Consider the following 24492-nt stretch of genomic DNA (forward strand, 5'->3'; position numbering starts at 1 on the left):
GGGCTTCAGTAGTTGTGGCTCACGGGCTCAGTAGTTGTGGCTCGCGGGCTCTAGAGCGCAGGCTCAGTAGTTGTGGCGCACGGGCTTAGTTGCTCCGCGGCATGTGGGATCTTCCTGGACCAGGGCTCGAACCTGTGTCCCCTGCATTGGCAGGCAGATTCTTAACCACTGCGCCACCAAGGAAGCCCCCCTTTGTTTTTTAATCTTAAGAACAGGCTAATGTTACCATGCTTCCTTCTCCAGTCCCACATAGAAATCATCCGCGGCCATGCAGTATTCACGTGTGACCCCCAGCCCACAGTGGAGGTCAACGGGAAAAAGTACACTGCTCCTCACATCCTGATTGCCACAGGTGGCATGCCCTCGCTTCCTCAGGAGAGCCAGATCCCTGGTGAGTCTTCCAAAGGCATATGCTTGTTAACAATAGTCAGAAAGAATTTACCATTGTTTTCCACCTTACTAGCCATGCCAGGGGATCTGCCATATACCAGTTCTTTGTCTTGGACACGTGAGAGAAGGTCTCTGCAGAACCTAAATGTAATTGGCCTAAGTGGTACCTAGTGACAGGGCAAAGGAAGATATTTCATCCAGCTCCAGGCTCAGACATACTACAGTAACACAGGGGGAAGAATCAGCAAAAGCCCCATCCTTCCCTTCTCGGCACAGTAGAGATTGTTTCCAGCCTCAGTTTGTCATGAGATATTTACTGTTTTGTTTAAGAGAGAGAGCTCTTGTAGAGATGTAACTTCATCAGCTAATTAAGCCTTCTTATATGCATATTTTTCTCTCATATAAAGAATTAGAAAATTAAAGCAGTAAGGAATCTCCGAGACAGTCTTGTCTACCTTTGCTTTGTATACACAGGGATGAGTCATAACATACTGCCTTGTTCTCTCATAGGAAACATTGTCCATATCTTTTTCCCCAACTAGATTATAAGGTCTTTGTGGATGGTGATCATATACAACTTCTACTTAAGACCCATGACCATGGATTGGCTTCTTCCGACCCATGACCAACCTGAATGTATATGGAAAATTTTGAGTGTGTATGCATTTATGTATTTTTATCTCTCTGGAGAGAGGATCGATAAAATTTCACCAGCTTTTAAAAGGGTTCATGACTCCCCAAAAGCTAAAGAACAACTACTGTAAAAAATATGAAGATACTGTTGTCAAGTAACTTAAAATTTAGTTGGTACGATTGGAGATACACATCTTGATAGGGAACAACCTCTATGATTGATTGTTTAGTGAAAGAAAACAAGGTGTGGAACAATGTGTATAACATGCTACAGTTTATGTCTTTTTAAAAAGACAGGGAGACTGTACAGATGCACTAGGATCTCTGGAAGGGCACTCAAAACCCTGCAGTGCCAACTGCCTCCAAGGAGAGGACCAGAGCTCTGGGTTGGGAAAGAGACCTGCTTTTCACTAGATGCTCTGTGGTGCTTTTTGAATTTTTTAAGATATACATTTATTAATTTAAAACATGTAATAAAAACAAATGCAAAGAAATAAAAGGTAAGTGTTCCAAGGTGATTGCCAGACAGTGAGGGTCAGGATCCTCAGAGGTGGGACGGATTACTATGAGCTGTCACGGACCAAAAAGACTTCCTGGGAAAAGGGCTTACAAACTGAGCACTATGTGCCGAAGAAGAGAAAGACCAGAAGAACCAGTGGGTAATAAATAGGTCTTTAAAGGACCTTCAGTCAATTAAAACAGTTTTTCTAGCAGTGAAATCTGGAAGCAAATACATTGAACTGAAACTGGAAGAAGGTTAGGGCCAAATTGTGGAGATTTATGGAGTCAAATTAAGAAATCTCTGTCATTCACGAAAACCAGTTATTAATAGCTTACAAATAGGGTAGTGACAAGATCTAAGTGATAACTTTAGAAAACTAATCTGATAGTGATTTACAGAGGCGGAAGGCCAGTTAGAAAGTTGTTGCAGCAGAATGTACAGGAGGTGGTAATAGGTCCTGAACTACAGTGTTAGCGTCGGAAATGTGGTGGAAATACGCAGTTCAGCTCTGCAGACAGTTACTAATCCAGTGCTATGTGCCAGGCACTAGGAGGAGAGGACAGACATAAGAGACACAGAAGGATGAATCGGCTAGTATATTTCATTGATTCCAAGACACATTAAAAAAAAAATGCTCAACACCTCTGAAATCAGGATGGGTCCTTAATCATTGTGCATTGAATTTGGCAAAATGCAGTATTTTAAATAACTAATGAGATGGCCGTTGTTGAGAGAAGGAATTACAGATTGATAACTCAAGACTTTGGATTATTGATGGAAGGTAGTCTTTTCAGCTGAAGTGGTAAACGAGAGGGATATGGTTTGGGAAATAAAGTTAAGGTTCTATTGTGAAAATACTGAGTTTGAAACAAAGTTAAATGGTATAGAAAGACAGTTAGAAATATGGAACTAGAACCTGGGGAGAAGGTCAAAACTGGAACTACACATTTGGAAGTCTCCCACAATGAAGGGAGAGTTGGTTAAAACCTTTGAAGGAAAAAAGCAGAGAGAAGAGAACCAAGGCTGAGCCCATTTGGGGGCGGGAGAATGAAGCAGAGCCAACAAGGAGTCTATTCATGAGAGGTGAGGAGATCTTTTTTTTTTTAATTAATTAATTTATTTATTTATTTGGCTGCCATTGGGTCTTAGTTGAGGCATGTGGGATCTTAGTTCCCCGACCAGGGATCGAACCCGAGTCCCCTGCATTGGAAGGCGGATTCTTAACCACTGGACCACCAGGGAAGTCCCAAGCTGAGGAGATCTTAATTCCTCAAAGAAACTTAATAGTTACTTAGTCATCACTGCTCTTATTTCTACAGAGGAAATTAAAATGTTGACTCAGGGAAGATTTGATTGGCAGCTTCCCAAGTGGAGACTTTAACAGAATTTGTCAAAACAGAGAGTGTGATGGCTGAGAAAGTGTTTGGTTCATACATAAAATGTTGTGATTATTTTACAAGAGAAAACTCCATCTGTGTGACCTATTTTGCATTTTCCTACATAGGTGCCAGCCTAGGAATAACCAGTGATGGGTTTTTTCAGCTGGAAGAGTTGCCTAGGTAAGCTGCTTTTCTTCCTGACCTCCATGTTCATTCTCCCTCAGTTTCTCCCAACACTTCTACCTCCTCTTCCCAACTATTAAATGTAGGAATTTCCAGAATTCTGTTCTACCTCTTCTATTTTTATGACCTTGGGTATCTCATCCATGAGTACCCCGCAGTAAATGACTCAAATCTTTCATGCTTTTGGTCGGAGGCCATTGTAAAATTTTTAGGACCAGAATCAAATGCAGGGTGGTTTTGAGAATAAACACTGACGTTCTAAAACTGTCTTCTTTCTTCAACTTGATAGAGCATCAGTTGATAATGTGTCTAAAGTGATTCTGATCTTCAAAGCAGCTAGTACAGAGGCATCTGGATAAATGAAGGCTCTGTCAGTCTCACAAAAATAGGTTTTCTGAAATTGGCCTTTATACGTGTTTGTCCTAATAACCTTAGTAGACTTCTGTCGTGGATTTAGATAACACAGAGAGAAAAAAGATAATGAGGAGGATTGTTTCTCTAATTTGAAGAAGCTGCCAATTGCAGGCTTCCTCGATTAGCGGGGTCCTCCCTTCACTCATGATAAGTGATAGGGCACCTGGGAACTGGAGGAGGGACCCTGTTAGCCCAGAGTTTGGCCTTTATTTCCTTCTGAGTAGCACTCACCCTGGAGTCATTATTTCTCAACTCTGCTGCTCTCTCGGCGGGCGCTGCCAACGCAGTGGGAAGTCTTAATCCCGCGCTTTTACATGAAGGCCTTTCTGGAGGGTGACTGATAATCCCTGCTTGTTCCTTTACCTTAATTCACCTGGAACCACAGGTGGTTCATCAGGGACAAGAGGGCGTCTTGGCAGTTCCATAGCTGCTGTGAAAATGTCCTGTTACGACATTCAGACCAGGTCATCTTCTGACTTTGAGAAAAGGAAACAGGCATTTTAGATTTGCTGTCTGTGGGGCAGGGCAGCGTGTTAGAGAGCAGCCTTTCTTTCCTCATGATCTGTTTGGTTTTAGGTGTGAAGGATATGAGACATGTGAGAATATATGCAGAAATGTGGTCATGACTCATCGTGTTTAAACGATACAATTCAATCTGGACTCAAAGAAGCTTCATTCTAGATATCGGTCCATTACCTATTTTTAAACCATTTATTAAACTTGTGCTGGTAGCACTACAAGTTGACGAAATGAATGTATGCGTGTTATAAACAAGACTCTGGGAACATAGGAAAATGAATTAACAATTGGTATATGATTTTTGTCTTCTTTTTTTAAGACTCCTTTATCATTGTTATGTTGGTAAGTAAGTAAATAATCAAAGAAGGAACAAATTCTATAGGCGAGGTAACATGTGCTCTGGGCTGTATGATCCAGCTTTTACCCTCATTGGGCTTATGGTTGAGGGGAGGCTGGAGCATAGAGTCTGTGGAACATTGTGGGACAAGAGGTTCTGATGGCCGTAATGAGGGAAAGAGAAGTGCTGTGGGGACTCAGCAGAATATAAGATTGTTTGTAGGTGGTGGAGGGCTCCCACGTGTGTCTGCCAAAGTGTCTATGTCCTCAGGGTGAGCCACGGCCTCCCCCCTCCTCTCCTGGAGACTCTCCAAGACCAACAGGCGTTGAGGGTAAGAAGGAGAATGTGGAGATTGTGCTTGGTTCACAATTTTTACCTAACTTACTGAGATTTTCGTATACTGAAGATTGGTGTTTTAAATCAAGACTCCAGGGGCTTCCCTGGGGGCGCAGTGGTTAAGAATCTGCCTGCCAATGCAGGGGACACGGGTTGGAGCCCTGGTCCGGGAAGATCCCACATGCCGCGGAGCAACTAAGCCCGTGCGCCACAACTACTGAGCCTGTGCTCTAGAGCCCGTGAGCCACAACTACTGAAGCCCATGCACCTAGAGCCTGTGCTCCGCAACAAGAGAAGCCACCGTAATGAGAAGACCGTGCACTGCAACGAAGAGTAGCCCCCACTCGCCGCAACTAAAGAAAGCCCGTGCGCAGCAACAAAGACTCAATGCAGCCAAAAATAAATAAATTAATCAATTAAAAAAAAATCAAGACTCCAAAAGCCTGGATGTCAGCTCCCCAGCCTGAGCTTCAGCTTGTCAAGACCATGTCACTGTGTCTTCGTTCCTCTGGCAGTCTCTGTATCACAATGCAGAGCTTGGGGATGAAGCCAACATGAAGTGCAAAGCTGAGCATCTTTAAGGGACCAGGTCCTGACGCATCATCAGAACACTTAGATGCAGCCATACCTGAAGTCAGGACTTCTCGGTTACATTAATCAATAAATTCCTTTTTTTTTTAAACCAAAAAGAAAAAAAAAGATTGTTTCCAGTGGTTACTTTACTGGTACGAGGTGGACTAGAGGGGCCTGTGGAAGCTGAGGGGGAAACACTGAGCTCCTAAATTGGCCTTTCATCATATTTCAAAGATTGATAGAATTTAGCAATGAGCAAGGGAAAATACTGAGCCAGAGGAGAATAACGGTGGTGAGGATTGTGATGCCAAAGAAAGGAACAGAAGAGATATTTGAAGCAATAATGACTGTCACTTTCCCCCAAATTAATGTCAGACACCAAACCACAGATCCAGGAAGGTCAGAGAACACGAAGTAGGGTAAATGTCAAAAAACTATACCTAGGCATATAATTTTCAAACTGTAGAAAATCAAAGAAAAAATTCTGGAAGAAGCCAGAAGGATGAAACACACCTGACCTATAAGGGGAGCAAAGATGAGAATTACAACAACTCTTCAGAAACTATGCAAACAAGAGAGTGGAATATTTAAAGTGTTGAGAGGAAAAAACCCCACCAACACAGAACTCTTTACTCTGCAAAATTATCCATCAAAAGTGATGGAGAAATAAAGACTTTCTCAGACAAGCAAAAAAAAATTGTGGTGCCAGTTTTAGTTTTAGGTGCGAAGATCTCTGCATAAGGAATCGTCTCTAGCTTCAAAGGGTTTTTATTTCCTCTCTGAGGAAATGAAGCTAAGGAATTTTTAAAACACCTAAAAATATATTTCTGTTCTACAGAAGGATATTTTCTACTTAAAATTACTGTGTTATCCTGGATTGGATCTTGGGACAGAAAAAGGAAATGAATGGAAAGACAGGTGAAATCTGAATAAAGTCTGAAGTTTAGTCAACAGTAATGTACCAGTGTCAGTTTTGACAACTGTACCATGGTTTATAAGATGTTAACTTTTTTTTTTTTAATTGAAGTATAGTTGATTTACAATGTTGTGTTAATTTCTGCTGTACAGCAAAGTGCCTCAGTTATACATATATACACATTATTTTTTGTATCTTTTCTATTATGGTTTATCTCAGGACATTGAATATACTTCCCTGTGCTATACAGTAGGACCTTGTCCATCCATTCTACATCTACTAACCCCAAACTCCCAGTCTATCCCTTCCCAAACCCCTCCGCCTTGGCAACCACAAGTCTATTCTCTATGTGAGTCTGTTTCTGCTTCATAGATAAGTTCATTTGTGTCGTATTTTAGATTCCACATGTAAGTGATACCATATGGTATTTCTCTTTCTCTTTCTGACTTAACTTCACTTAGCATAATCTCTAGTTGCATCCATGTTGCTACAAATGGCGTTATTTCGTTCTTTTTTATGGCTGAGTAGTATTCTATTGTATATATGTACCATGTCTTCTTTATCCATTCGTCTGTTGATGGACATTTAGGTTGTTTTCATGTCTTGGCTATTGCAAATAGTGCTGCTATGAATGTAAGATGTTAACTTTAGGAAAAACTGGGCAGGGGGTATACTATCTGTACTATCTTTTAAACTTTTCTGTAAATCTAAAATTATTCTAAAATAAGTTTATTTAACGATCTTAACCCTCTACTCTAATGGTAGCCGCAGTGTCATCGTTGGTGCTGGTTACATTGCTGTGGAAATAGCTGGGATCCTTTCCGCCCTGGGTTCTAAGACATCACTAATGATACGGCATGATAAGGTAAATTCTATCCTTTTCCTTGATGTTAATCTTTTAAAAAATCTACAGGGAGAAGTTTCTCTTATGTTGTCATTAAATACTAGGGTGCAAAGCATGTGGAGCCGGTTGGTCTGTTCCACATGGAGCTGCTTTGAAGGCATCTGAATAAGGGCTTACATCCTTCCTAGCCATCAACTGCTAGTTGATGATACTGATTGAGATTTGATCAGACTTGCTGGTGTTTCCATCATGAAGTGGTAGATAGCATGCCTTAATAAAACATACATCCTTAAATATAAATATTAGTTAAATTGAGCAAACTGTCAGGTTAATTTCTTATTCTGAAAATCAATTGCATATGATCAGATAGTGTTGGATTATTAACACTCAGTCAAAAAATTTACTAAATTCTTTGCATTAAAAGGAAACGTATCAAAGATATTTGCACACCTATGTTCATCGCAACATTATTCACAATAGCCAGGAGGCAGAAGCAACCTGTGTCCGCTGATGAATGGATAAACAGAATGAGGAATACCCATACCATGGGATGTTATTCAGCTCTAAAAAGGAGGGACATTCTGACACATGCTACAACATGGATTAACCTTGGGGATATTATGCTAAATGAAATAAGCTAATTACAAAAAGACAAAAACTATATGATTCCACATATATGAGGTACCTAGAGTAGTCACACTCATAAAAACAAAAAGTAGAAATGGGGTTGCCAGGAACGGGGAGGGGGAGGGAATGGGGAGTTATCGTTTAATGGATACAGAGTCTCAGGTTTTTTTGTTTTTTTGTTTTTTTATTGAAGTATAGTTGATTTACAATACTGTGTTAGTTTCAGGTGGGCAGTATACCTATTCAGTTATATATGTATATATTATTCTTCAGATTCTTTTCCCTTATAGGTTATCACAAAATATTGAGTGTAGTTCCCTGTGCTGTACAGTAGGTCCTTGTTGGTTATCTGTTTTATATATAGTGGTATGTATCTGTTAATCCCAAACTCCTAATTTATCCCTCCCCACCACCCCCAGAGTCTCAGTTTTGCAAGAGGGAAAAGTTCTGGTTGCACAACAATGTGAATACACTTAACACCATGGAACGTAGTACTTAGAAATGGTTAAGTTGGTAAATTTTTTTTTTAATTAATTAATTAATTTTATTTTGGGCTGCGTTGGGTCTTCATTGCTACGTGCGGGCTTCCTCTAGTTGCAGCGAGCAGGGGCTACTCTTCGTTGTGGTATGCGGGCTTCTCATTATGGTGGCTTCTCTTGTTGCAGAGCACAGGCTCTAGGCGCGTGGGCTTCAGTAGCTGTGGCACACAGGCTCAGTTGCTCCACGGCATGTGGGATCTTTCCGGACCAGGGCTCGAACCCCTGTCCCCTGTACTAGCAGGCGGATTCTTAACCACTGCACCACCAGGGAAGCCCTAAGTTGGTAAATTTAATGGTACGTGTTTTTCACCACAATAAAAAATAATAATAATAAAAGAAACTTATAGATCATCTCATCTACTGGAACCTCATTTTGTAGATGAAGAAATTAAGGCCAACTGAGGTTTCATGACTGCTAATTAATATCAAAACTGAGAGTCAACGAAATTCTGAGAAAGCCCAGGCCAATATTCTTTCTGCTAAAATGCAGCCTCCATGTTTCTCAGTACTTGATTAAGTGTTGCTTCATGTGTTTTGTTGATTAATCGTGACTGAGCACCACTGGGTCGTGGCACAGTATTGGAGCTTTCAGAGACACCGTGTGGGGCAATAACAAGAGTGTTGGCCTAAGAATCTGGTCCCTAAGAATCTGGCCTTCCCCAACAAGTGTGTGACTTGGGCAAGTCATTTAATGCCTTTGGGACATTTATTAGATCCCTGACAACTCAAATGCAATGACTCAAATTCCTGATTATTTGAGCAAATAGGGGGGGCACATGAGGGAAACCGATAATCCTGGTCAGTGTGGACTCCAGAGAACTTTCTCTTTGGCTTTTAGACTTGTCCTAAAATTAACCCCCAGGAGATTTTTGTCCTGAAGAATGTTTTTCATAGGTCAGTGTTACTTTGCATTGCTGGAATATGTCCAGCAAATTAGATGGCAGGAGAAAGGCAGAGGGATAGGTAGCCTGAATCTAATATATAAATAAGTAAATAAATCACATCAGTTTATCAGTAGAGTGGATAATTCCTGCATTCGGAAAATTGGCTTGTGGCAGAGAGCCACATGTATCTGGGCTTCCTGCCCTCCCCCACCCCCAATGCATTCTCCATCTTCTCCCCTTCCTGGTATAACTCCATTCTAGAGCTACTCTATGAATAAATCACAACCTCCCACCTTTACCCCACCTGTGTGTTATCCCGAAGAAATCTCTAGAGAAAGAAAGAGGAAGTCTAAGTAAAGAAAAGTTGCTAGGGACTTCCCTGGTGGCACAGTGGTTAAGAATCTGCCTGCCAGTGCAGGGGGCAGAGGTTTGAGCCCTGGTCCGGGAAGATCCCACATGCCACGGAGCAACTAAGCCCACATGCCACAACTACTGAGCCTGTGCTCTAGAGCCCACGAGCCACAAATACTGAGCCTGCGTGCCACAACTACTGAAGCCCGTGCGCCTGGAGCCCATGCTCCGCAACAAAGAGAAGCCACCACAGTGAGAAGCCTGTGCACCGCAACGAAGAGTAGCCCCCACTCGCCGCAACTAGAGAAAGCCCGCGCACAGCAACAAAGACCCAACACAGCCAAAAATAAATAAATAAATTTATTAAAAAAAAAAGAAAAGAAGGAAAAGTTGCTAGACAGTAACAACTATTATCTTAAAGACTAGTCTCCCGAGGGCAGTAATGGAAGCTATCATAGGAACATTGAAATCCAACTGAAAATAATATGAATGGAAATTTTGAAAAAGAACCAAACCTGGCAGCAAAAACAATTTTTTAAATTAATTAATTTATTTATTTTTGGCTGCATTGGGTCTTCGTTGCTGTGCACAGGCTTTTATCTAGTTGCGGCGAGCAGGGACTACTCTTTGTTGCGGTGAGTGGGCTTCTCATTGCGGTGGCTTCTCTTGTTGTGGAGCATGGGCTCTAGGAGCACTGGCTTCAGTAGTTGTGGCATGCGGGCTCACTAGTTGTGGTTTGCAGGCTCTAGAGCGCAGGCTCAGTAGTTGTGGCGCACGGGCTTAGTTGCTCCACGGCATGTGGCATCTTCCCGGTCCAGGGCTTGAACCTGTGTCTCCTGCATTGGCAGGCGGCGTCTTAACCACTGCGCCACTAGGGGAGCCCAGCAAAAACATTGTTATGCCGATTCTATTTCTTATTTCAATGATGTTATACTATAGAATTCATGTGGCTACTAATTAACTCAAGTCTATCTGATTCTCATATTTATTGAACTTCATAAGGGCAAGCATTAGAATAGCTATTTCATCATCTTAAGTGAAATTAACAAACGATAATGACACATATCTCTAGGGATATTAAATACTAATAACAATTGCTTATTCATGTAAGTGCCAAATGCTTTTTAAGTCTGTGACACTAAGTTTTACAGGTTCATTAGATATCTTGGGTTATTTCCTTGTTACCAGTTTTACTTGTGTTTAATAGGGTCTTCTGTTTGAAAGAGGCCTAGATTCATTGCCTTCTTTAGTTAGTTTAGCTGACTATTAAATCTACTGCACTATCAATTCCATGATCTCCCCTATGCCTAATACCATCTTTGATCCTGTGTTCCTTAAACAGAATTAGGATAAACTTTCATCAGTAATGTGGTATAGGAAAAATGTGGGGTTTTCATTCCTTTTCTAACAATCTGCCTTTTTTTTACCAAGTATCCTCTTCCTCTTCCATCACCCCTATCACCACCTCACCACAATCATCATCACCTTTGTCATTACCACTACCAGGTCCTCCACAAATACATTTTAGGGCATGTTGTTCTACTCTTGTGATTGGTAAGGTTTGAGTATCACTCCAAGTATATACTGAGCCCTCATAAAGCGATCTCATCAGACGTGGTTTCTGTCTTCCAGAAGGAGTTTAACCCTCTCTAGCCTTACCCTCCATTTCTTTTCTTCAAATTTCTTCCATTCAGTAGGATCTGGCCTACTTGCTGTTCCTCTTCCGTGACCTGGTCCCATCTCTGTATATTTGTGCAGATTCCTCTACTTAAGTTGCTTTCCCTTCCCAAGTCATCAAGATCCAGTGCAGAATGCTACATTTTCCTTGAAATCTTCCCTGTTCTCTTTGACTGTAATTTTCCGTCTCTTCTAAACCTCCTTATCCGCACATTCTTCAAGTTAATTATCAGTCTGCCTTTTATGATAATATTTTGCATCTTGCGCATAGTAGAGCTTAATAAATGTTTGTCGATGGAATGGATGAATAAGTGAATTTATAGTGTTGATCTCAGTTTAGCTTACAAGAGTTACTTGTCTTTCTCCTCCACTGGGAAGGGGACAGAGGTATCAATAGGCATGTTTATATTCTCCTGGAACCTTTTAGAGTAAATGTCACAAAATAGACACTCACTACACATCTACTAATTTAAAATAGAGCTAGAGACTAAGTGGATGATTGCTGTGAAAACGGTGAAGTATGAGAATATTGCTATAGCAGGAATGTTAAACATGTAAATGGCTTTTAACCTTAACTGATCAAGTTCCCTGAACTTCCCACCTCAACTTGGCATCCTGAACTCAATGAAGAAAAAATAAAGTGTCCCCATACGAATGGAGAGGAGACTAATGAGCCTTGGTTCTGAGAGTAGGAAGAAGTCATACCTCTTTAGTCCCCGTTCAGTGACAAGTGTAAACTGATCTGAGAGATGTGGGAAGAGAATGGCTTTCTACACCTTGTTCTCTCCTGTTCTCTGTTCCTTCCCAGGGTCTGTAGTTGCCTGCCCTGGTAGGCTGTCAGTGGTCAGTTCTTAATGGTCCTGGTGGTGCCTTTCAATGGTGTCCACGATTATGGGGTGGGAAGAAGTGCATAATGTTGTGGAGAGAACCTGATCGGAAGACTCAGACCAAGCTCAATTTGAATCCTGGCTCTAGAACTTCGTAAAAGTCACTCCACTTCTTAGGAATCTCAGCTTCCTTATCTGAAAAAAAAAAAAAAAGGGATAACACCTTCTAATCCATAAGGTCATTGGAAGGGCTTGAACATAGATAGGTAGATGGACAGGCAGACATTCTCTAGAACAACATCCAGGGACTTCCCTCATGGTCCAGTGGTTAGGACTCTGAGCTATCACTGCAGGGGGCACGGGTTCAATCCCTGGTTGGGGGGACTAAGATGCCCCTGCGGCAGGGCCAAAAAAGGAAAAAAATATAGAAAAACATCTAGCATTCCAGAAAAAAACCCACAATGTTTTCAACTTTGTTGGGAACCTTAATTGGAATGGATCCCATTTTTACCAAATTTAGAACCCTAAAATTTGTAGTTTGAAACCTTAAACAAATACTAAGACTAGTATTAAAAAAAAATCTCTAAGGCCATGTAGTTGACTTTTCTGCCTAGAATAGGAGATTTTGTTCAAGAATCTTCCCTTAAATTGTATCAGCAGGAAAGCTGGCCCTAGAATACTGAAAGGGGAAAGAGAATTTCTGGTCCCTATTCTTATGGAAAAGAGAAGAGTTTGGGAGGAGAGGAACACGGCAAAGACAGTAGAGGCGCGAAGGTTGCCTATGGATTAAACTCTAGAACAGGAGTGGGTGAAGTCAGGTGTAATGCAGACGTTGGTGGTGATGTCGGAAAATAGACTTATTAAAACTCCACTCACCAGAGAAAGACAAATATGATATAACTTATATGTGGAGTCTAAAAAAATGATACAAATGAACTTAGTTACAAATCAGAAATAGACTCACAGACATAGAAAACAAACTTATGGTTACCAAAGGGGATAGCAGGGTCGCGGGGGATAAATGAGGAGTTTGGGATTAACATATACACACTACTATATATAAAATACATAAATAAGAGGGACCTACTGTATAGCACAGGGAACTATATTCAATATCTTATAATAATCTATAATGGAAAAAAATCTGACACAGAGTGTGTGTGTGTGTGTGGGGGTGTGTGTGTGTGTGTGTGTGTATAACTGAATCACTTTGCTGTATACCCGAAACTAACACAACATTGTAAATTAACTATACTTTAATTTTTTTATAGCAGCTGATTTTATTTATTTATTCTGGTTAAATCCTTTTTTTTTTTTAACATCTCTGTTGGAGTATAATTGCTTTACAATGGTGTGTTAGTTTCTGCTTTATAACAAAGTGAATAAGCTATACATGTACATACATCCCCATATCTCCTCCCTCTTGTGTCTCCCTCCCACCCTCCCTATCCCACCCCTCTAGGTGGTCACAAAGCACCGAGCTGATCTCCCTGTGCTATGCGGCTGCTTCCCACTAGCTATCTATTTTACGTTTGGTAGTGTATATATGTCCATGCCACTCTCTCACTTCGTCCCAGCTTACCCTTCTCTCTCCCCGTGTCCTCAAGTCCATTCTCTACATCTGCGTCTTTTTTCCTGTCCTGCCCCTAGGTTCTTCAGAACCATAATTTTGTAAAGATGATTTAAAAAGAAAAAAAACTCCACTCATAGTGCAGCCGTGAATGAAGAAGGACATAAGAGGCGGGTTGATACTGAAATTTCCCTCCCTGGTTTGTAGCATATCTTTAATCAAGTTTTATTCTTTCCCACCACCCATCCCTCTGCTGCCTGTGTATACAGGTGCTCAGAAGTTTTGATTCAATAATCAGTTCCAACTGCACTGAGGAGCTGGAGAACGCTGGCATAGAGGTGCTGAAGTACTCGCAGGTATGACCGAGCCCAGGGCGAGCTTACGGCCCTTGGTTGTCTATCTGTTGTGAACCCCACTAGTTTTATAAACACAAACTACCTCTGCCCCAGTCAGTTTATTCTTTTCTAGAGTACTACCAAGTCTTTTCTTTATCCTCAGAAGCTGCATTGCACATTAATGTTTTAATGAAATCCAAGATACAAAAGTTTTGAAATCTGGAAGTTGAATTTAGTTTAGTTAGAACTAAAACTACAATTTTTGTGCTCAAAGGCCTCATTGAACATCCTTATTTTTCAGGTTTATATTTATTTATATTTATTTATTTATTTCAGGAAATATTACTATGGAATCTATTTTTTTTTAAAGTCTTTATTGAATTTGTTACAATATCGCTTCTGTTTTATGTTTTGGCTTTTTGGCCGTGAGGTATGTAGGATCTTAGTTTCCCGACCAGGGATCAAACCCACACTCCCTGCATTGGAAGGCGAAGTCTTAACCACTGGACCGCCAGGGAAGTCCCATGGAATCTATTTTTGAAAGCACACCTTTGGGTTTTGTAGATGGAAACAATGACAAAGTTACTTTGTATTTTTTTTATTCTCAGGGAATCACCTACATGTCAGATTTTTCCTGGAGCATTAGCCTTGTAAAAATGACTTTCTTCCCCAAAGCTTTGCCCTTTCAGCATAGGCCATATCATAAGTAAAACAATAAATGTGAAGTTGCTTTGTAAATGCTGAAGTACTGGGCTGGTGGTTAAGGTCAACATCAGGATCCCCTCTGGACTTTCACTAAACTGTGTATGCCCTTCACTCTCCTGATCTGATCTTACCCTCCTCCCCCGAGTCCTGATTAAGAATCTCCAGGGAGGAGCAAGGATGGTGCAATTTTAAAAACTCTCTTAATAATGCTGCTACAGCCATTTCCTCCCCCAATTCCAGCTGCAAATCACTGTGCTTAGATTTGTGGTTTAAAAATTTTATCACAGTTTTGAAGAAGTACGCTTTAAAATACTTTGTTTTTAAGCTGAAGCATTAGGATCTTGATGTGAGTTGACATTTCTGGCTGCTGGCTGATTTGGGGCCACCTAGGATATCATCTAGGTTCCAGAGAGTTCCAGGGTTGGTGACCTTTGGGCAAAAGTAAATGTGTCAACATGTAAGACTCATATGTAGGATTCAGTGGAGAGTTTTTAAATGTTAAGAATTCTAGTTTCCTCTTTATTTGCTTTCCTTCCCATCTCCACACCCCCAATTAACAAACTGTATCTCCCAATAGGTCAAGGAAGTTAAAAAGACTTCTTCAGGCCTGGAACTCTGCATGGTTACTTCAATTCCTGGTAGGAAGCCCACCTTGACCACCATTCCAGATGTTGACTGTCTACTCTGGGCCATTGGACGGGACCCAAACTCCAGGGACCTGAATTTAAACAAACTGGTAAGCTGACCTAGTCTGCCTACGATGTTCTATTTTTTTTCCCCCAGTTTTATTGAGAAACAATTGACATACATCACTGCATAAGTTTAGGGCATACAGCTCCATGGTTTGATTTATATACATTGTGAATTGATCACCACAAGAGGGTCAGCTAACATCCATCTTCTCATATAGATACAATAAAAGTAGAAAAGAAAAAAGGAAAAAATTTTCTCTGTGTGTTGAGAACTCTTAGAGTTTACTCTCTTAACAGCAGTGTTATCTGTAGTCACCATGTTGGACGTTATATCCCTGGTATTGTACTTATTTATGTTGTAACTGGAAGTTTGTACGTTTTGACCACATTCCTTGCCTAAAACCTTCTTGAATCGGTCAGTAGTCCTGTGATTTCCCCTGATCCAACCCCAGACCCCCCAAAACTTGAGTGGGTTTTATTGGATTCTTTTCTGTTTATTCCATGTGTCCAGTTTGTCATTAAATCCCATTGCTTCTGCCTTTGGAATGGAAAAAAAAGGGGTTTTTTCTTCTTTCTAGTGTCATCACCCTAGATCAGGTCATCGTTTTGCCATTTCCTGACTAGCCTTCTCCCTACAGATTTCTTTTTCACTATGATACCTGTCTCTTTAAAGCCCTATAATTATTTCTAATTGTCTGCAGCTCTCATCCTAATGGATGGGTGTGTGACTCGTCATGGACATTGTGGCACTCGGGGATGGGTACAGATGTGAAGCTCATCTACCAGTGCTATACTTAGCATTCTTATTTGTTCTTTTAAATTTTGAAGGACAGTCTAGTATAGTAGCCTGGGGCGTGGGTCCCATTGTTTGACCCAGTTTTCAACCTTAGTTCTGTTACTTACCGGTTTCATGGCCTTAGGCAAGTAGCTTAGTTACTCTTAAGTTTCGACTGCTTCATATAAATATGGGAATAAAAATAGTACTTGTTGCATTGGGTTATAGAGAAGAGTAAATGAGAGTGCATACAAAGTAACTTGCTTAGATGCTGGCTTACAGCATGAACTCAATAAATATTAACCAGCTGCTGTTGATGGTGAGGGTGATGATTTTTCTGACATGCTATACTACTCTACTAGTAATAATAGAATATTTTATATATTTGAGGTTTATATATTTGATGGAGCCTCTTGAGTAGTGTCTCACAGTTTGATTTATGTTCTGATATTAGTATCTGTTTTAAGTTGCATCCCTTTTTCATTTCAATAAAAGGTATTTTTCATAATTAAAAAAAAATATCCAGGGACATGTTTTACTTGATTTTAATCTTACTATTCAGTGGAATTTAGTAAAATTAGTTATCTATTTCTATATTAACAAAACTATTCATCCAGCTTTTCACCTTTCAAGAGATATTGTGCCTTTATGCAGATATAGGCAATGGTAAGTCCAGTTCTGAACTATATTTGCCGAATTTTTTTTAAATGAGGCAAAAATTTTCCATCTCATTCAGTGTTAAGATATATATTTATACTGCAAATTGAATGATTACTATTTTAAGTCTTGGCAACATGTTACTGGCCTACTTTAATCTTTTTAAAAAATTTTTATTGGAGTATAGTTGATTTACAATGTTGTATTAGTTTCTGCTATACAGCAAAATGAATGAGTTATACATATACATATATCCACACTTTTTTAGATTCTTTTCCCTTATAGGTCATTACAGAGTATTGAGAAGAGTTCCCTGTGCTATACTAGCCTACTTTAATCTTGCCAACAACTGTTTGAGGGTTAAGGATGAGGAACCCAGGAGCACAGAGATAAATTGTCCACCAGGCTTGTAAACTCCACAAGGAGTGGAGATGTTTGTATTATTTACCACTGTATTTACAGTGACTAGCTTAATGCCTCATTTAGAAGTTCAAGTAATTATTGATAAATGGGTGGTCTCATAACTAGTAAGTGGCAGAACTGGGACTTGAACCCAGATCTCCCAGCTCCAAAGGTTGTACTCTTAACCACTACACTACCTACTCCCTATGCCTGCAGGCCTTCTACTTCTCACATGGGAGTATATACACCAGGGATCTGCAAAGCCACAAGATAAGCATGACACATATTCTTGGAGCAAAAATTCGACTCAATGTATAGGGAGAAATTTTGGTTAAAGGAAACATTGATATCTTTTAGAGTAGAATACAAATTTTGCTTGGCTTTTTAAAGATAAAACTGTAAACTTCGAAGAAGTCTACTTTTGATGACTGCTTCAGGCTGTGCCTGTCTAAAGTATGAGTTAGCATGCTTCAGGAGGAGGGCTTCCAAGGAATTCAAAATCACTGTCTTAGGTGGGCTCCACGGGGATGCCAAGTACCATGTCTGATAGTTGAGTGACTCCTTTTCAGGCTTGCCTGGCCAGCTGAATCGTACAATGCAAAGTCAAATCCTGTTAAAACTCCTCAAAACTGAGTTAAATATTTACCTTTTAAATTAAGCAAAAGATATGAAACTTGCCAGCTTGCTAAGATGTTTTTCATCTTCTGGTTGAGTCTTGTGGTTTCTTGGAGATTCAGGCTGAAGAGGTGCCTGAAGTGAGGCGGATCCAGAGATGTGAGCTGCTATTTTTTTGTAGATGGGCCAAATACTTACATGATGTCCCAAATACTTACATGATGTCCCTTTACAATTTTAGGGGATTCAAACTGATGACAAAGGTCATATCCTAGTAGATGAATTCCAGAATACTAATGTAAAAGGTGTCTACGCAGTTGGGGATGTGTGTGGAAAAGCTCTTCTTACTCCAGGTGATGTTTCTTCTTTTTGGGGGCTAAGGGAGGCTCTGTGTGTTACATAAAACTGTTCAGCTCTTCATAGTCAAATCAGCTCAAGCAGAGTTAAAAGACTGAGTGTCTTTATGTCATCAAAATGATAAAATGTGTTGAGATAGATGTTGGTTGGGTACCTGACATGTTATGAATAATATTCATTTTTTCCTTTAAAAATGCTTTGAATAGTATTTATTTTTCTTTAAAAGATTTTTAAAATGCATGGTGAAGACTGAAATTTTTATACAGATGATACAGTCATCCTCTGAAGAATGCTGTAAATTAGAATCCGAGTTGTGTTGGTGACAGTGGAAGGAAGTGGTATTCTTATATGACTGTTGAGTCTTGATACAACCAAGGTTGATCCCCATCCTCAGAATCCCATACTTCAGCCTACTTCATGAGTTAACTGGCGTCATTTCAAGCTCTTTGTCCTGCTTCTGTTGGTGGTATCCATCCATCTGCTTTCACCTGTACCCCTCCGGGACCTCACCATCCTTTCCAAAATGGCCCGGGTCTTACTCAGAATGGAAACACACACCCAAAGCCTTTTAGCTCTTTTAGGAAGCTCTCTCCACAAAAGCAAACTAACAAGCAAAGTTTCAAAACCTTCATAACATAATCTAACAGCTGAAAATTTTGTCGAGGTAAAAAAAATTTCTTATGTATCCTACTGATACCTTATTTTGGAAAAACAATTATCAATTTGAAGTCAATAAAATTAATAACTGATGCTTTTACTGAACTCAGGCATTTTTTTTAAAATTTATTTATTTATTTTTGGCTGTGTTGGGTCTTCGTTTCTGTGCGAGGGCTTTCTCTAGTTGCAGCAAGTGGGGGCCACTCTTCATTGCCGTGCGCGAGCCTCTCACCATCGCGGCCTCTCTTGTTGCGGAGCACAGGCTCCAGACGCGCAGGCTCAGTAGTTGTGGCTCACGGGCCTAGTTGCTCCGCGGCATGTGGGATCGTCCCAGACCAGGGCTCGAACCCGTGTCCCCCGCATTGGCAGGCAGATTCTCAACCACTGCGCCACCAGGGAAGCCCCAGGCATTTTTTTTTTTTTGACCATTAGGAATAAAAACAGGCTAAGGAGGATAAACTTCAAAAAAAAAATTAATAAGAAATAAAAATAATTTTAAAAAGAAACAAAATATTCCTGTGAAATGACTATGGTTATGAAGTAGAACTGAAGATGCTCGAAATTAATGTAGTTTGCTCCATAAATATATCAAAAAGCTAACATCCTCATTAAGAGGTAACTTGCCAGATGGTTGGGAACTTGTAAATGTGTCTTTATTTTTTTTTTTTTGGTCATAATAGAATGTACAGAATGCACATAAGGCGATAGTTTTGAATTGTTAACTAAGGTATTATTGATAGGTCTTTTAGTATATTGAACTAGATATTGTAATGAGCATTGACAGAAGACTTTGTCAGAACTTGTATGTTAAGCCAGATGGATAAACGGTTAGTAGAACAATCCTGCTGTGTTAAAATGAACAATAAGCTAAGCACTGCTTTAAAAATATCTTTGTAGTTGCGATTGCTGCTGGCCGAAAACTTGCCCATAGACTTTTTGAATGCAAAGAAGATTCCAAGTTAGACTATGACAACATCCCTACGGTGGTCTTCAGCCACCCCCCTATTGGGACAGTGGGACTCACAGAAGGTAGGTGTTTAAAAATAAAGGTCATTTATGGTTTCTTCCCCTCCTCTGCTAACGTTAAACTAGGTGTCTGTCAGCTGACTAAATCTATCTTAGCCCCCGGGTTATATTTCTTTTTAGTTACTAACTTCTCATCACATGTCCAGTTTCCTCCCCAGCTACTAATACTTTGAGAGTATAATTCCTTTCCCCACTCCACCCTATCTGTGATTTTTTAAGCTTTTTTACTTGAACTAATTTCAAATTTAAAGAAGAGTTGCAAAAGTACTACAGAAGACTCCTGTCTACTGGTAACACTTTTGCTGTATCATTTTCTCTCTATACACATGCACACACACTTCAGTATCTGTTTCCTAAGAACAAGGCCGTTCCCTTACAGAAGCATAGCTTCAAATGAGAATGTTTAAGTGGATACAATATTATCTAAACTTTAGACCTTATTCAAAGTTTGCCTGTTATCTCAAATAATTTCATTTCTAACATTTTTCCCTTCAAGTCCAGGGTTCATTCCAGGATAATGTAGTATATTTAGTTTTGATACTTCTTTGGTCTCCTTTAGTCAAGAGAAAGAATTCCTCAGCCTGTCTTTTGTCTTTCATGACATTGACATTTATGTTGTAGATTGTCCCTCATTGTGGTTTGGTTTTTTTTAATATATTTATTTTATTAATTTATTTTTGGCTGCGCTGGGTCTTTGTTGCTGCTCACAGGCTTTCTCTAGTTGCAGCGAGCGGGGGCTGCTCTTCGTTGCGGTGCACAGGCTTCTCATTACGGAGCACGGTCTCTTAAGTGCACAAGCTCAGTAGTTGTGGCTTGTGGGCTCTAGAGCACAGGCTCAGTAGTTGTGGCACATGGGCTTAGTTGCTCTGTGGCATGTGGGATCTTCCTGGACCAGGACTCGAACCCGTGTCCCCTGCATTGTGGTTTTGTTTAATATTTCCTTGTAATTTGATTCAGGTTATGTATTTCCTGCCATCTCTCTGATAGCTCAGTGGAATTGTTTTAAGTTTCTGATAGATGCTTTTTTTCCCCCCCTGTGCATTATAGATGAGGCCATTTATAAATATGGAAAAGAAAACGTGAAGATTTATTCCACCACCTTTACCCCAATGTATCATGCAGTTACCAAAAGGAAAACAAAATGTGTGATGAAAATGGTTTGTGCCAACAAAGAGGAACAGGTATGGGAAAAATCCAGTAAGCTCAAAACTGTCTTCAAGGTTGGCAGGGATGGGGTATTTTGGTGAGGTGCGAAGGGAAGACCAGGTAAAGCTTTCTCTGATTCAACTGGCACAGTCCCACCTTTATCTGTCTCTCTCTATATATATTGCGGTTCTTCATAATATTTCACATAGAAAGAAGGTTCCACTGCTATAAAAACATAAGTTGGTGGGGGGGAATTCCCTGACGGTCCAATGGTTAGGACTTGGCACTTTCACTGCTGTGGCCCAGGTTCAATCCCTGGTCAAGGAACTAAGATCCTGCAAGCCACACGGCATGGCCAAAAAAAGCACATAAAATATAAAGGGGAGAGGTTGAGATTGTCATTGACCAGTAGGCCAGAATAGATAGGCAACTCAGAAATATTGGTAAGTGCAAGAATTTAATGTAAAAAATTTAGACTTAACATAACCAATCAGTGAGGAAGAAGTTTATTTAGTAAAATGTTCTGAGATAATCAGTTATCTATTTTTGGTTTAACTTTTTGAGGAACTGCCAAACTGCTTTCCAAAGTGGCTGTGTCATTTTATGTTCCCTTCAGCAACGTGCGACGGTTCCAGTTCTTCCTCACCTTCGTCAGCACTTGTTACTGTCTTTTTTTATTGTAGCCATCCTACCGGATGCGAAGTGGTATCTCATTGTGATTTGAGTTTGAATTTGAACAGTTTTTTTTTTTAATAATTTTTGAAATAGGTGTTGTTTTGATATTACGTCAGCCTATTGGGCTTTTCTATAAATTGAATTAAATATTAAAGTGGAACTTAGCAATATGCCTTGGGAACATGGCTTTGTGAGGAACAGTAATTTAACTGAAGATTCAGGTATGGTTTCCAACTTTTCTTATTAAAAAGAACATAGTCTGTATCTGAATCAGTGGCCCTTACACCAAAAGCCACAAGATGGTCCCTGGCTTCTGGCTTACAAAAATCAACATCACTGACAGTTGACAGAAGCAGAGAATCAGTGCAAAGAGAAGAAAGTAAGTGGTTTGGCAGGAAGATAAAGGTTGCTGTTTCTTGCCCTGAATGTTCCTCAGTAGCCTGAGATCCCCAGTTATTGAATCAGCAAGGTCCTTGCTTATCTCTTCATATCAGTTATTTCTTTATGCCATTTATCATTCATTCATTTGGTAAACATTACCTGACAGTCAACTAAAGAGTAAGAAGTGGGATACTGTATGGAGAGAAATAACATAAGGCTCCTGCTATCATCAGAAGCTCTTTGTAAATTCAGTTTAGATCACAATATCTAAAAATTTGGCTGAATGTATATGCAGTACATGATTTGGGATTTCCTTGTCTTATTTTGAGATATACTTTTTCTTTCAATTGTAAAGAAACATATAACATTAAGTTTGCATCAACCATTTTTACGTGTACTGTTCATTAATATTAAGTATATCCTTGATTTGTTTTTAAGCAACATATTTTTGTGGCTAAGTTTTATATTCTCTAACTTTGCTTTTCAACAGTCTACTTACCCTAGAAGTGTTTGCTGGAGGTGAACATTAACTAGTCATTTTTAAATGTATTTAGAAACCTGACTGAAAAATATGATTTGAAACAAATGCCTCTTGTTGGTCATTCGTCCAGTCAGCCAGCACGTATGGGCTGAGTGCCTCTAAGGGCTATCTTTGTGCTCGGCCAGACGGGTAGAGTGGGGAGCAAAAGTGGGCGGGGGGACTTGCCCAGTGGTCCAGTGGTTGAGGCTCTGTGCTTCCATTGCAGGGGCCCCAGATTCAATTCTTGGTCAGGAAACTAAGATCCCACATGCCATATGGCCAAAAAAAAAAAAAAAAAAGTGGACAGGGTCCCCTCCATCTAGAGATTAACATCTACTGGGAAAGATGGACTGTAATTGTCCGGTCCCCAGATGAATACAACTTTGCAGTTGTGATAGAACCGTGATGGAGAAATATTGGGACTGAGCGCTCACATGATAGACAATTTAACTTGGTCAGGAAGGCAGGTGTAGCTATCTGAAGAATGAATGGGCTTTAACACTTAAAAGAGGGGAGGAAAGAGTGTCCAGACAGAGGGAACAGCCTGTGCAAAGGGGAGAGCATGCCGAATATTCAGGACAGGAGGAAAGCTGGTGAGGCCAGAGTGGGGAGAGCTGAGTGAGGTAGGCAGGGGAGGGACGTCAGGGCTACGCAGGGCTGTAGCCCATGTAGGCTGTGTTATGCTATATTGGGATTAGAGGTGTAAGTTTTTTAGGGGTTTTTAAATAGCAGGTATCTCTCATGACTAATAAAAAATTTATTAGTGTACCTGATAAAATTTGTGTGTGAGTGTGTGTGTGTGTGTGTGTGTGTGTACCTAGAAGGAGATTTATTACAAGGAACTGGCTCATACAATTACAGAGATAAAAATTTTTACTTGAAGGATTTTTGTCTTTTCTGTCGCAGGTGGTTGGGATCCACATGCAGGGAATCGGATGTGATGAAATGCTGCAGGGTTTTGCGGTCGCAGTAAAAATGGGAGCAACAAAATCCGACTTTGATAACACTGTTGCCATTCATCCTACCTCTTCAGAAGAACTGGTCACACTTCGTTGAGAACCCAGAGACTGGTATGGCTGGCAGCTGGACCAGTAGACCTTCAGAAAGGAACCAAATCATCACGTTTACTTACCATTCCCATTATATGTATTTCTTTATTGTAATGAGGATCTTCCAGTAGTGGAAATTTTCAGTAAACTTATTTATGTAATTAGAAATCTGTTTTGTTATCCAGGATTGATTTTCATTTGATTACATCTCTCAATAATTACTATTTGTTTTATTAATAGCTCTGTGCTAGCTGGTTTTTTGTTTTGTTTTTGTTTTAGCCTCATCCTAAGTATAAAACCATATGAAGTACAGTGAAATTAATGTACTTGAATATCACTTGCTAATTTTTATAGAGGAAGATGACAGCTGCTCTTCACATTTAAATAATGCAAGTACAGAGTCTTTTTTTTTTTTTTTTGAAGCCAGTACTGCACTCTGCATATTACAAAGCTGCTTCAAGGATGTGAGTTTTCTCTAAAAGCATGTAACTTGAGAGGCCTGCCTCCTGTATTTTACTCTTTCTTTTGTTCTAAATGATTAAAAATGGTTTGTGTTACTTTTATGAGATGAAGTTCATCAAATTTGGGAAAGATTTGAGGAGGCTGGTTGCACAAGTGAGAGGGACATTTTAGAAGTGATCCGTGTTTTCAGATGTACTTCAAAAGTCCTTTCCTCTGCTAAGAGTTCATAGTTCGGTGAATGATTTCAGTTTTTGTATGTATTCTTGTCATTTTATTTTTTGAAAACTATTTCCAAAAATCTGAAAATAAAATCACAGTCTTTTCTTCTTATAAAATTTGTTATGAGTTTATGGGTAACAGTTCATTTTCTAAGAATATTTCACATTGAAGGGTCAGATGCCAATAGTGAGCTACCCTAAGTCGGCTTAAGACCTTATGGGGGAGAAAAGAGATTTCGCTTTTATAAATAAAGACCAGAGGTATAAAAGAAACATTTAGCCAATTTAATGGTTGAGTTGAAAGCACAGTCTAGAAATC

General features: G+C 39.9%; 1 protein-coding gene across 1 annotated transcript in view; it reads left to right on the top strand.

Annotated features, from left to right (window-relative positions):
• GSR (glutathione-disulfide reductase) overlaps positions 1-24290 on the top strand; it is a 40404-nt gene extending 16114 nt beyond the window's left edge. Inside the window, exons 5-13 of the mRNA XM_082374999.1 lie at positions 244-391; positions 3030-3084; positions 6948-7047; positions 13771-13857; positions 15119-15277; positions 17924-18035; positions 19594-19725; positions 20770-20903; positions 23351-24290. Of these exons, the coding sequence (XP_082231125.1) occupies positions 244-391; positions 3030-3084; positions 6948-7047; positions 13771-13857; positions 15119-15277; positions 17924-18035; positions 19594-19725; positions 20770-20903; positions 23351-23500 (1077 nt within the window). The 3' untranslated portion in view covers positions 23501-24290. The remainder of the gene's footprint in view (positions 1-243; positions 392-3029; positions 3085-6947; positions 7048-13770; positions 13858-15118; positions 15278-17923; positions 18036-19593; positions 19726-20769; positions 20904-23350) is intronic.
• Positions 24291-24492: the final 202 nt, after the last annotated feature.

The sequence above is a fragment of the Balaenoptera borealis genome, assembly GCF_965194805.1.
Source record: "Balaenoptera borealis genome assembly, chromosome: 21".
Classification (NCBI taxonomy): domain Eukaryota; kingdom Metazoa; phylum Chordata; class Mammalia; order Artiodactyla; family Balaenopteridae; genus Balaenoptera; species Balaenoptera borealis.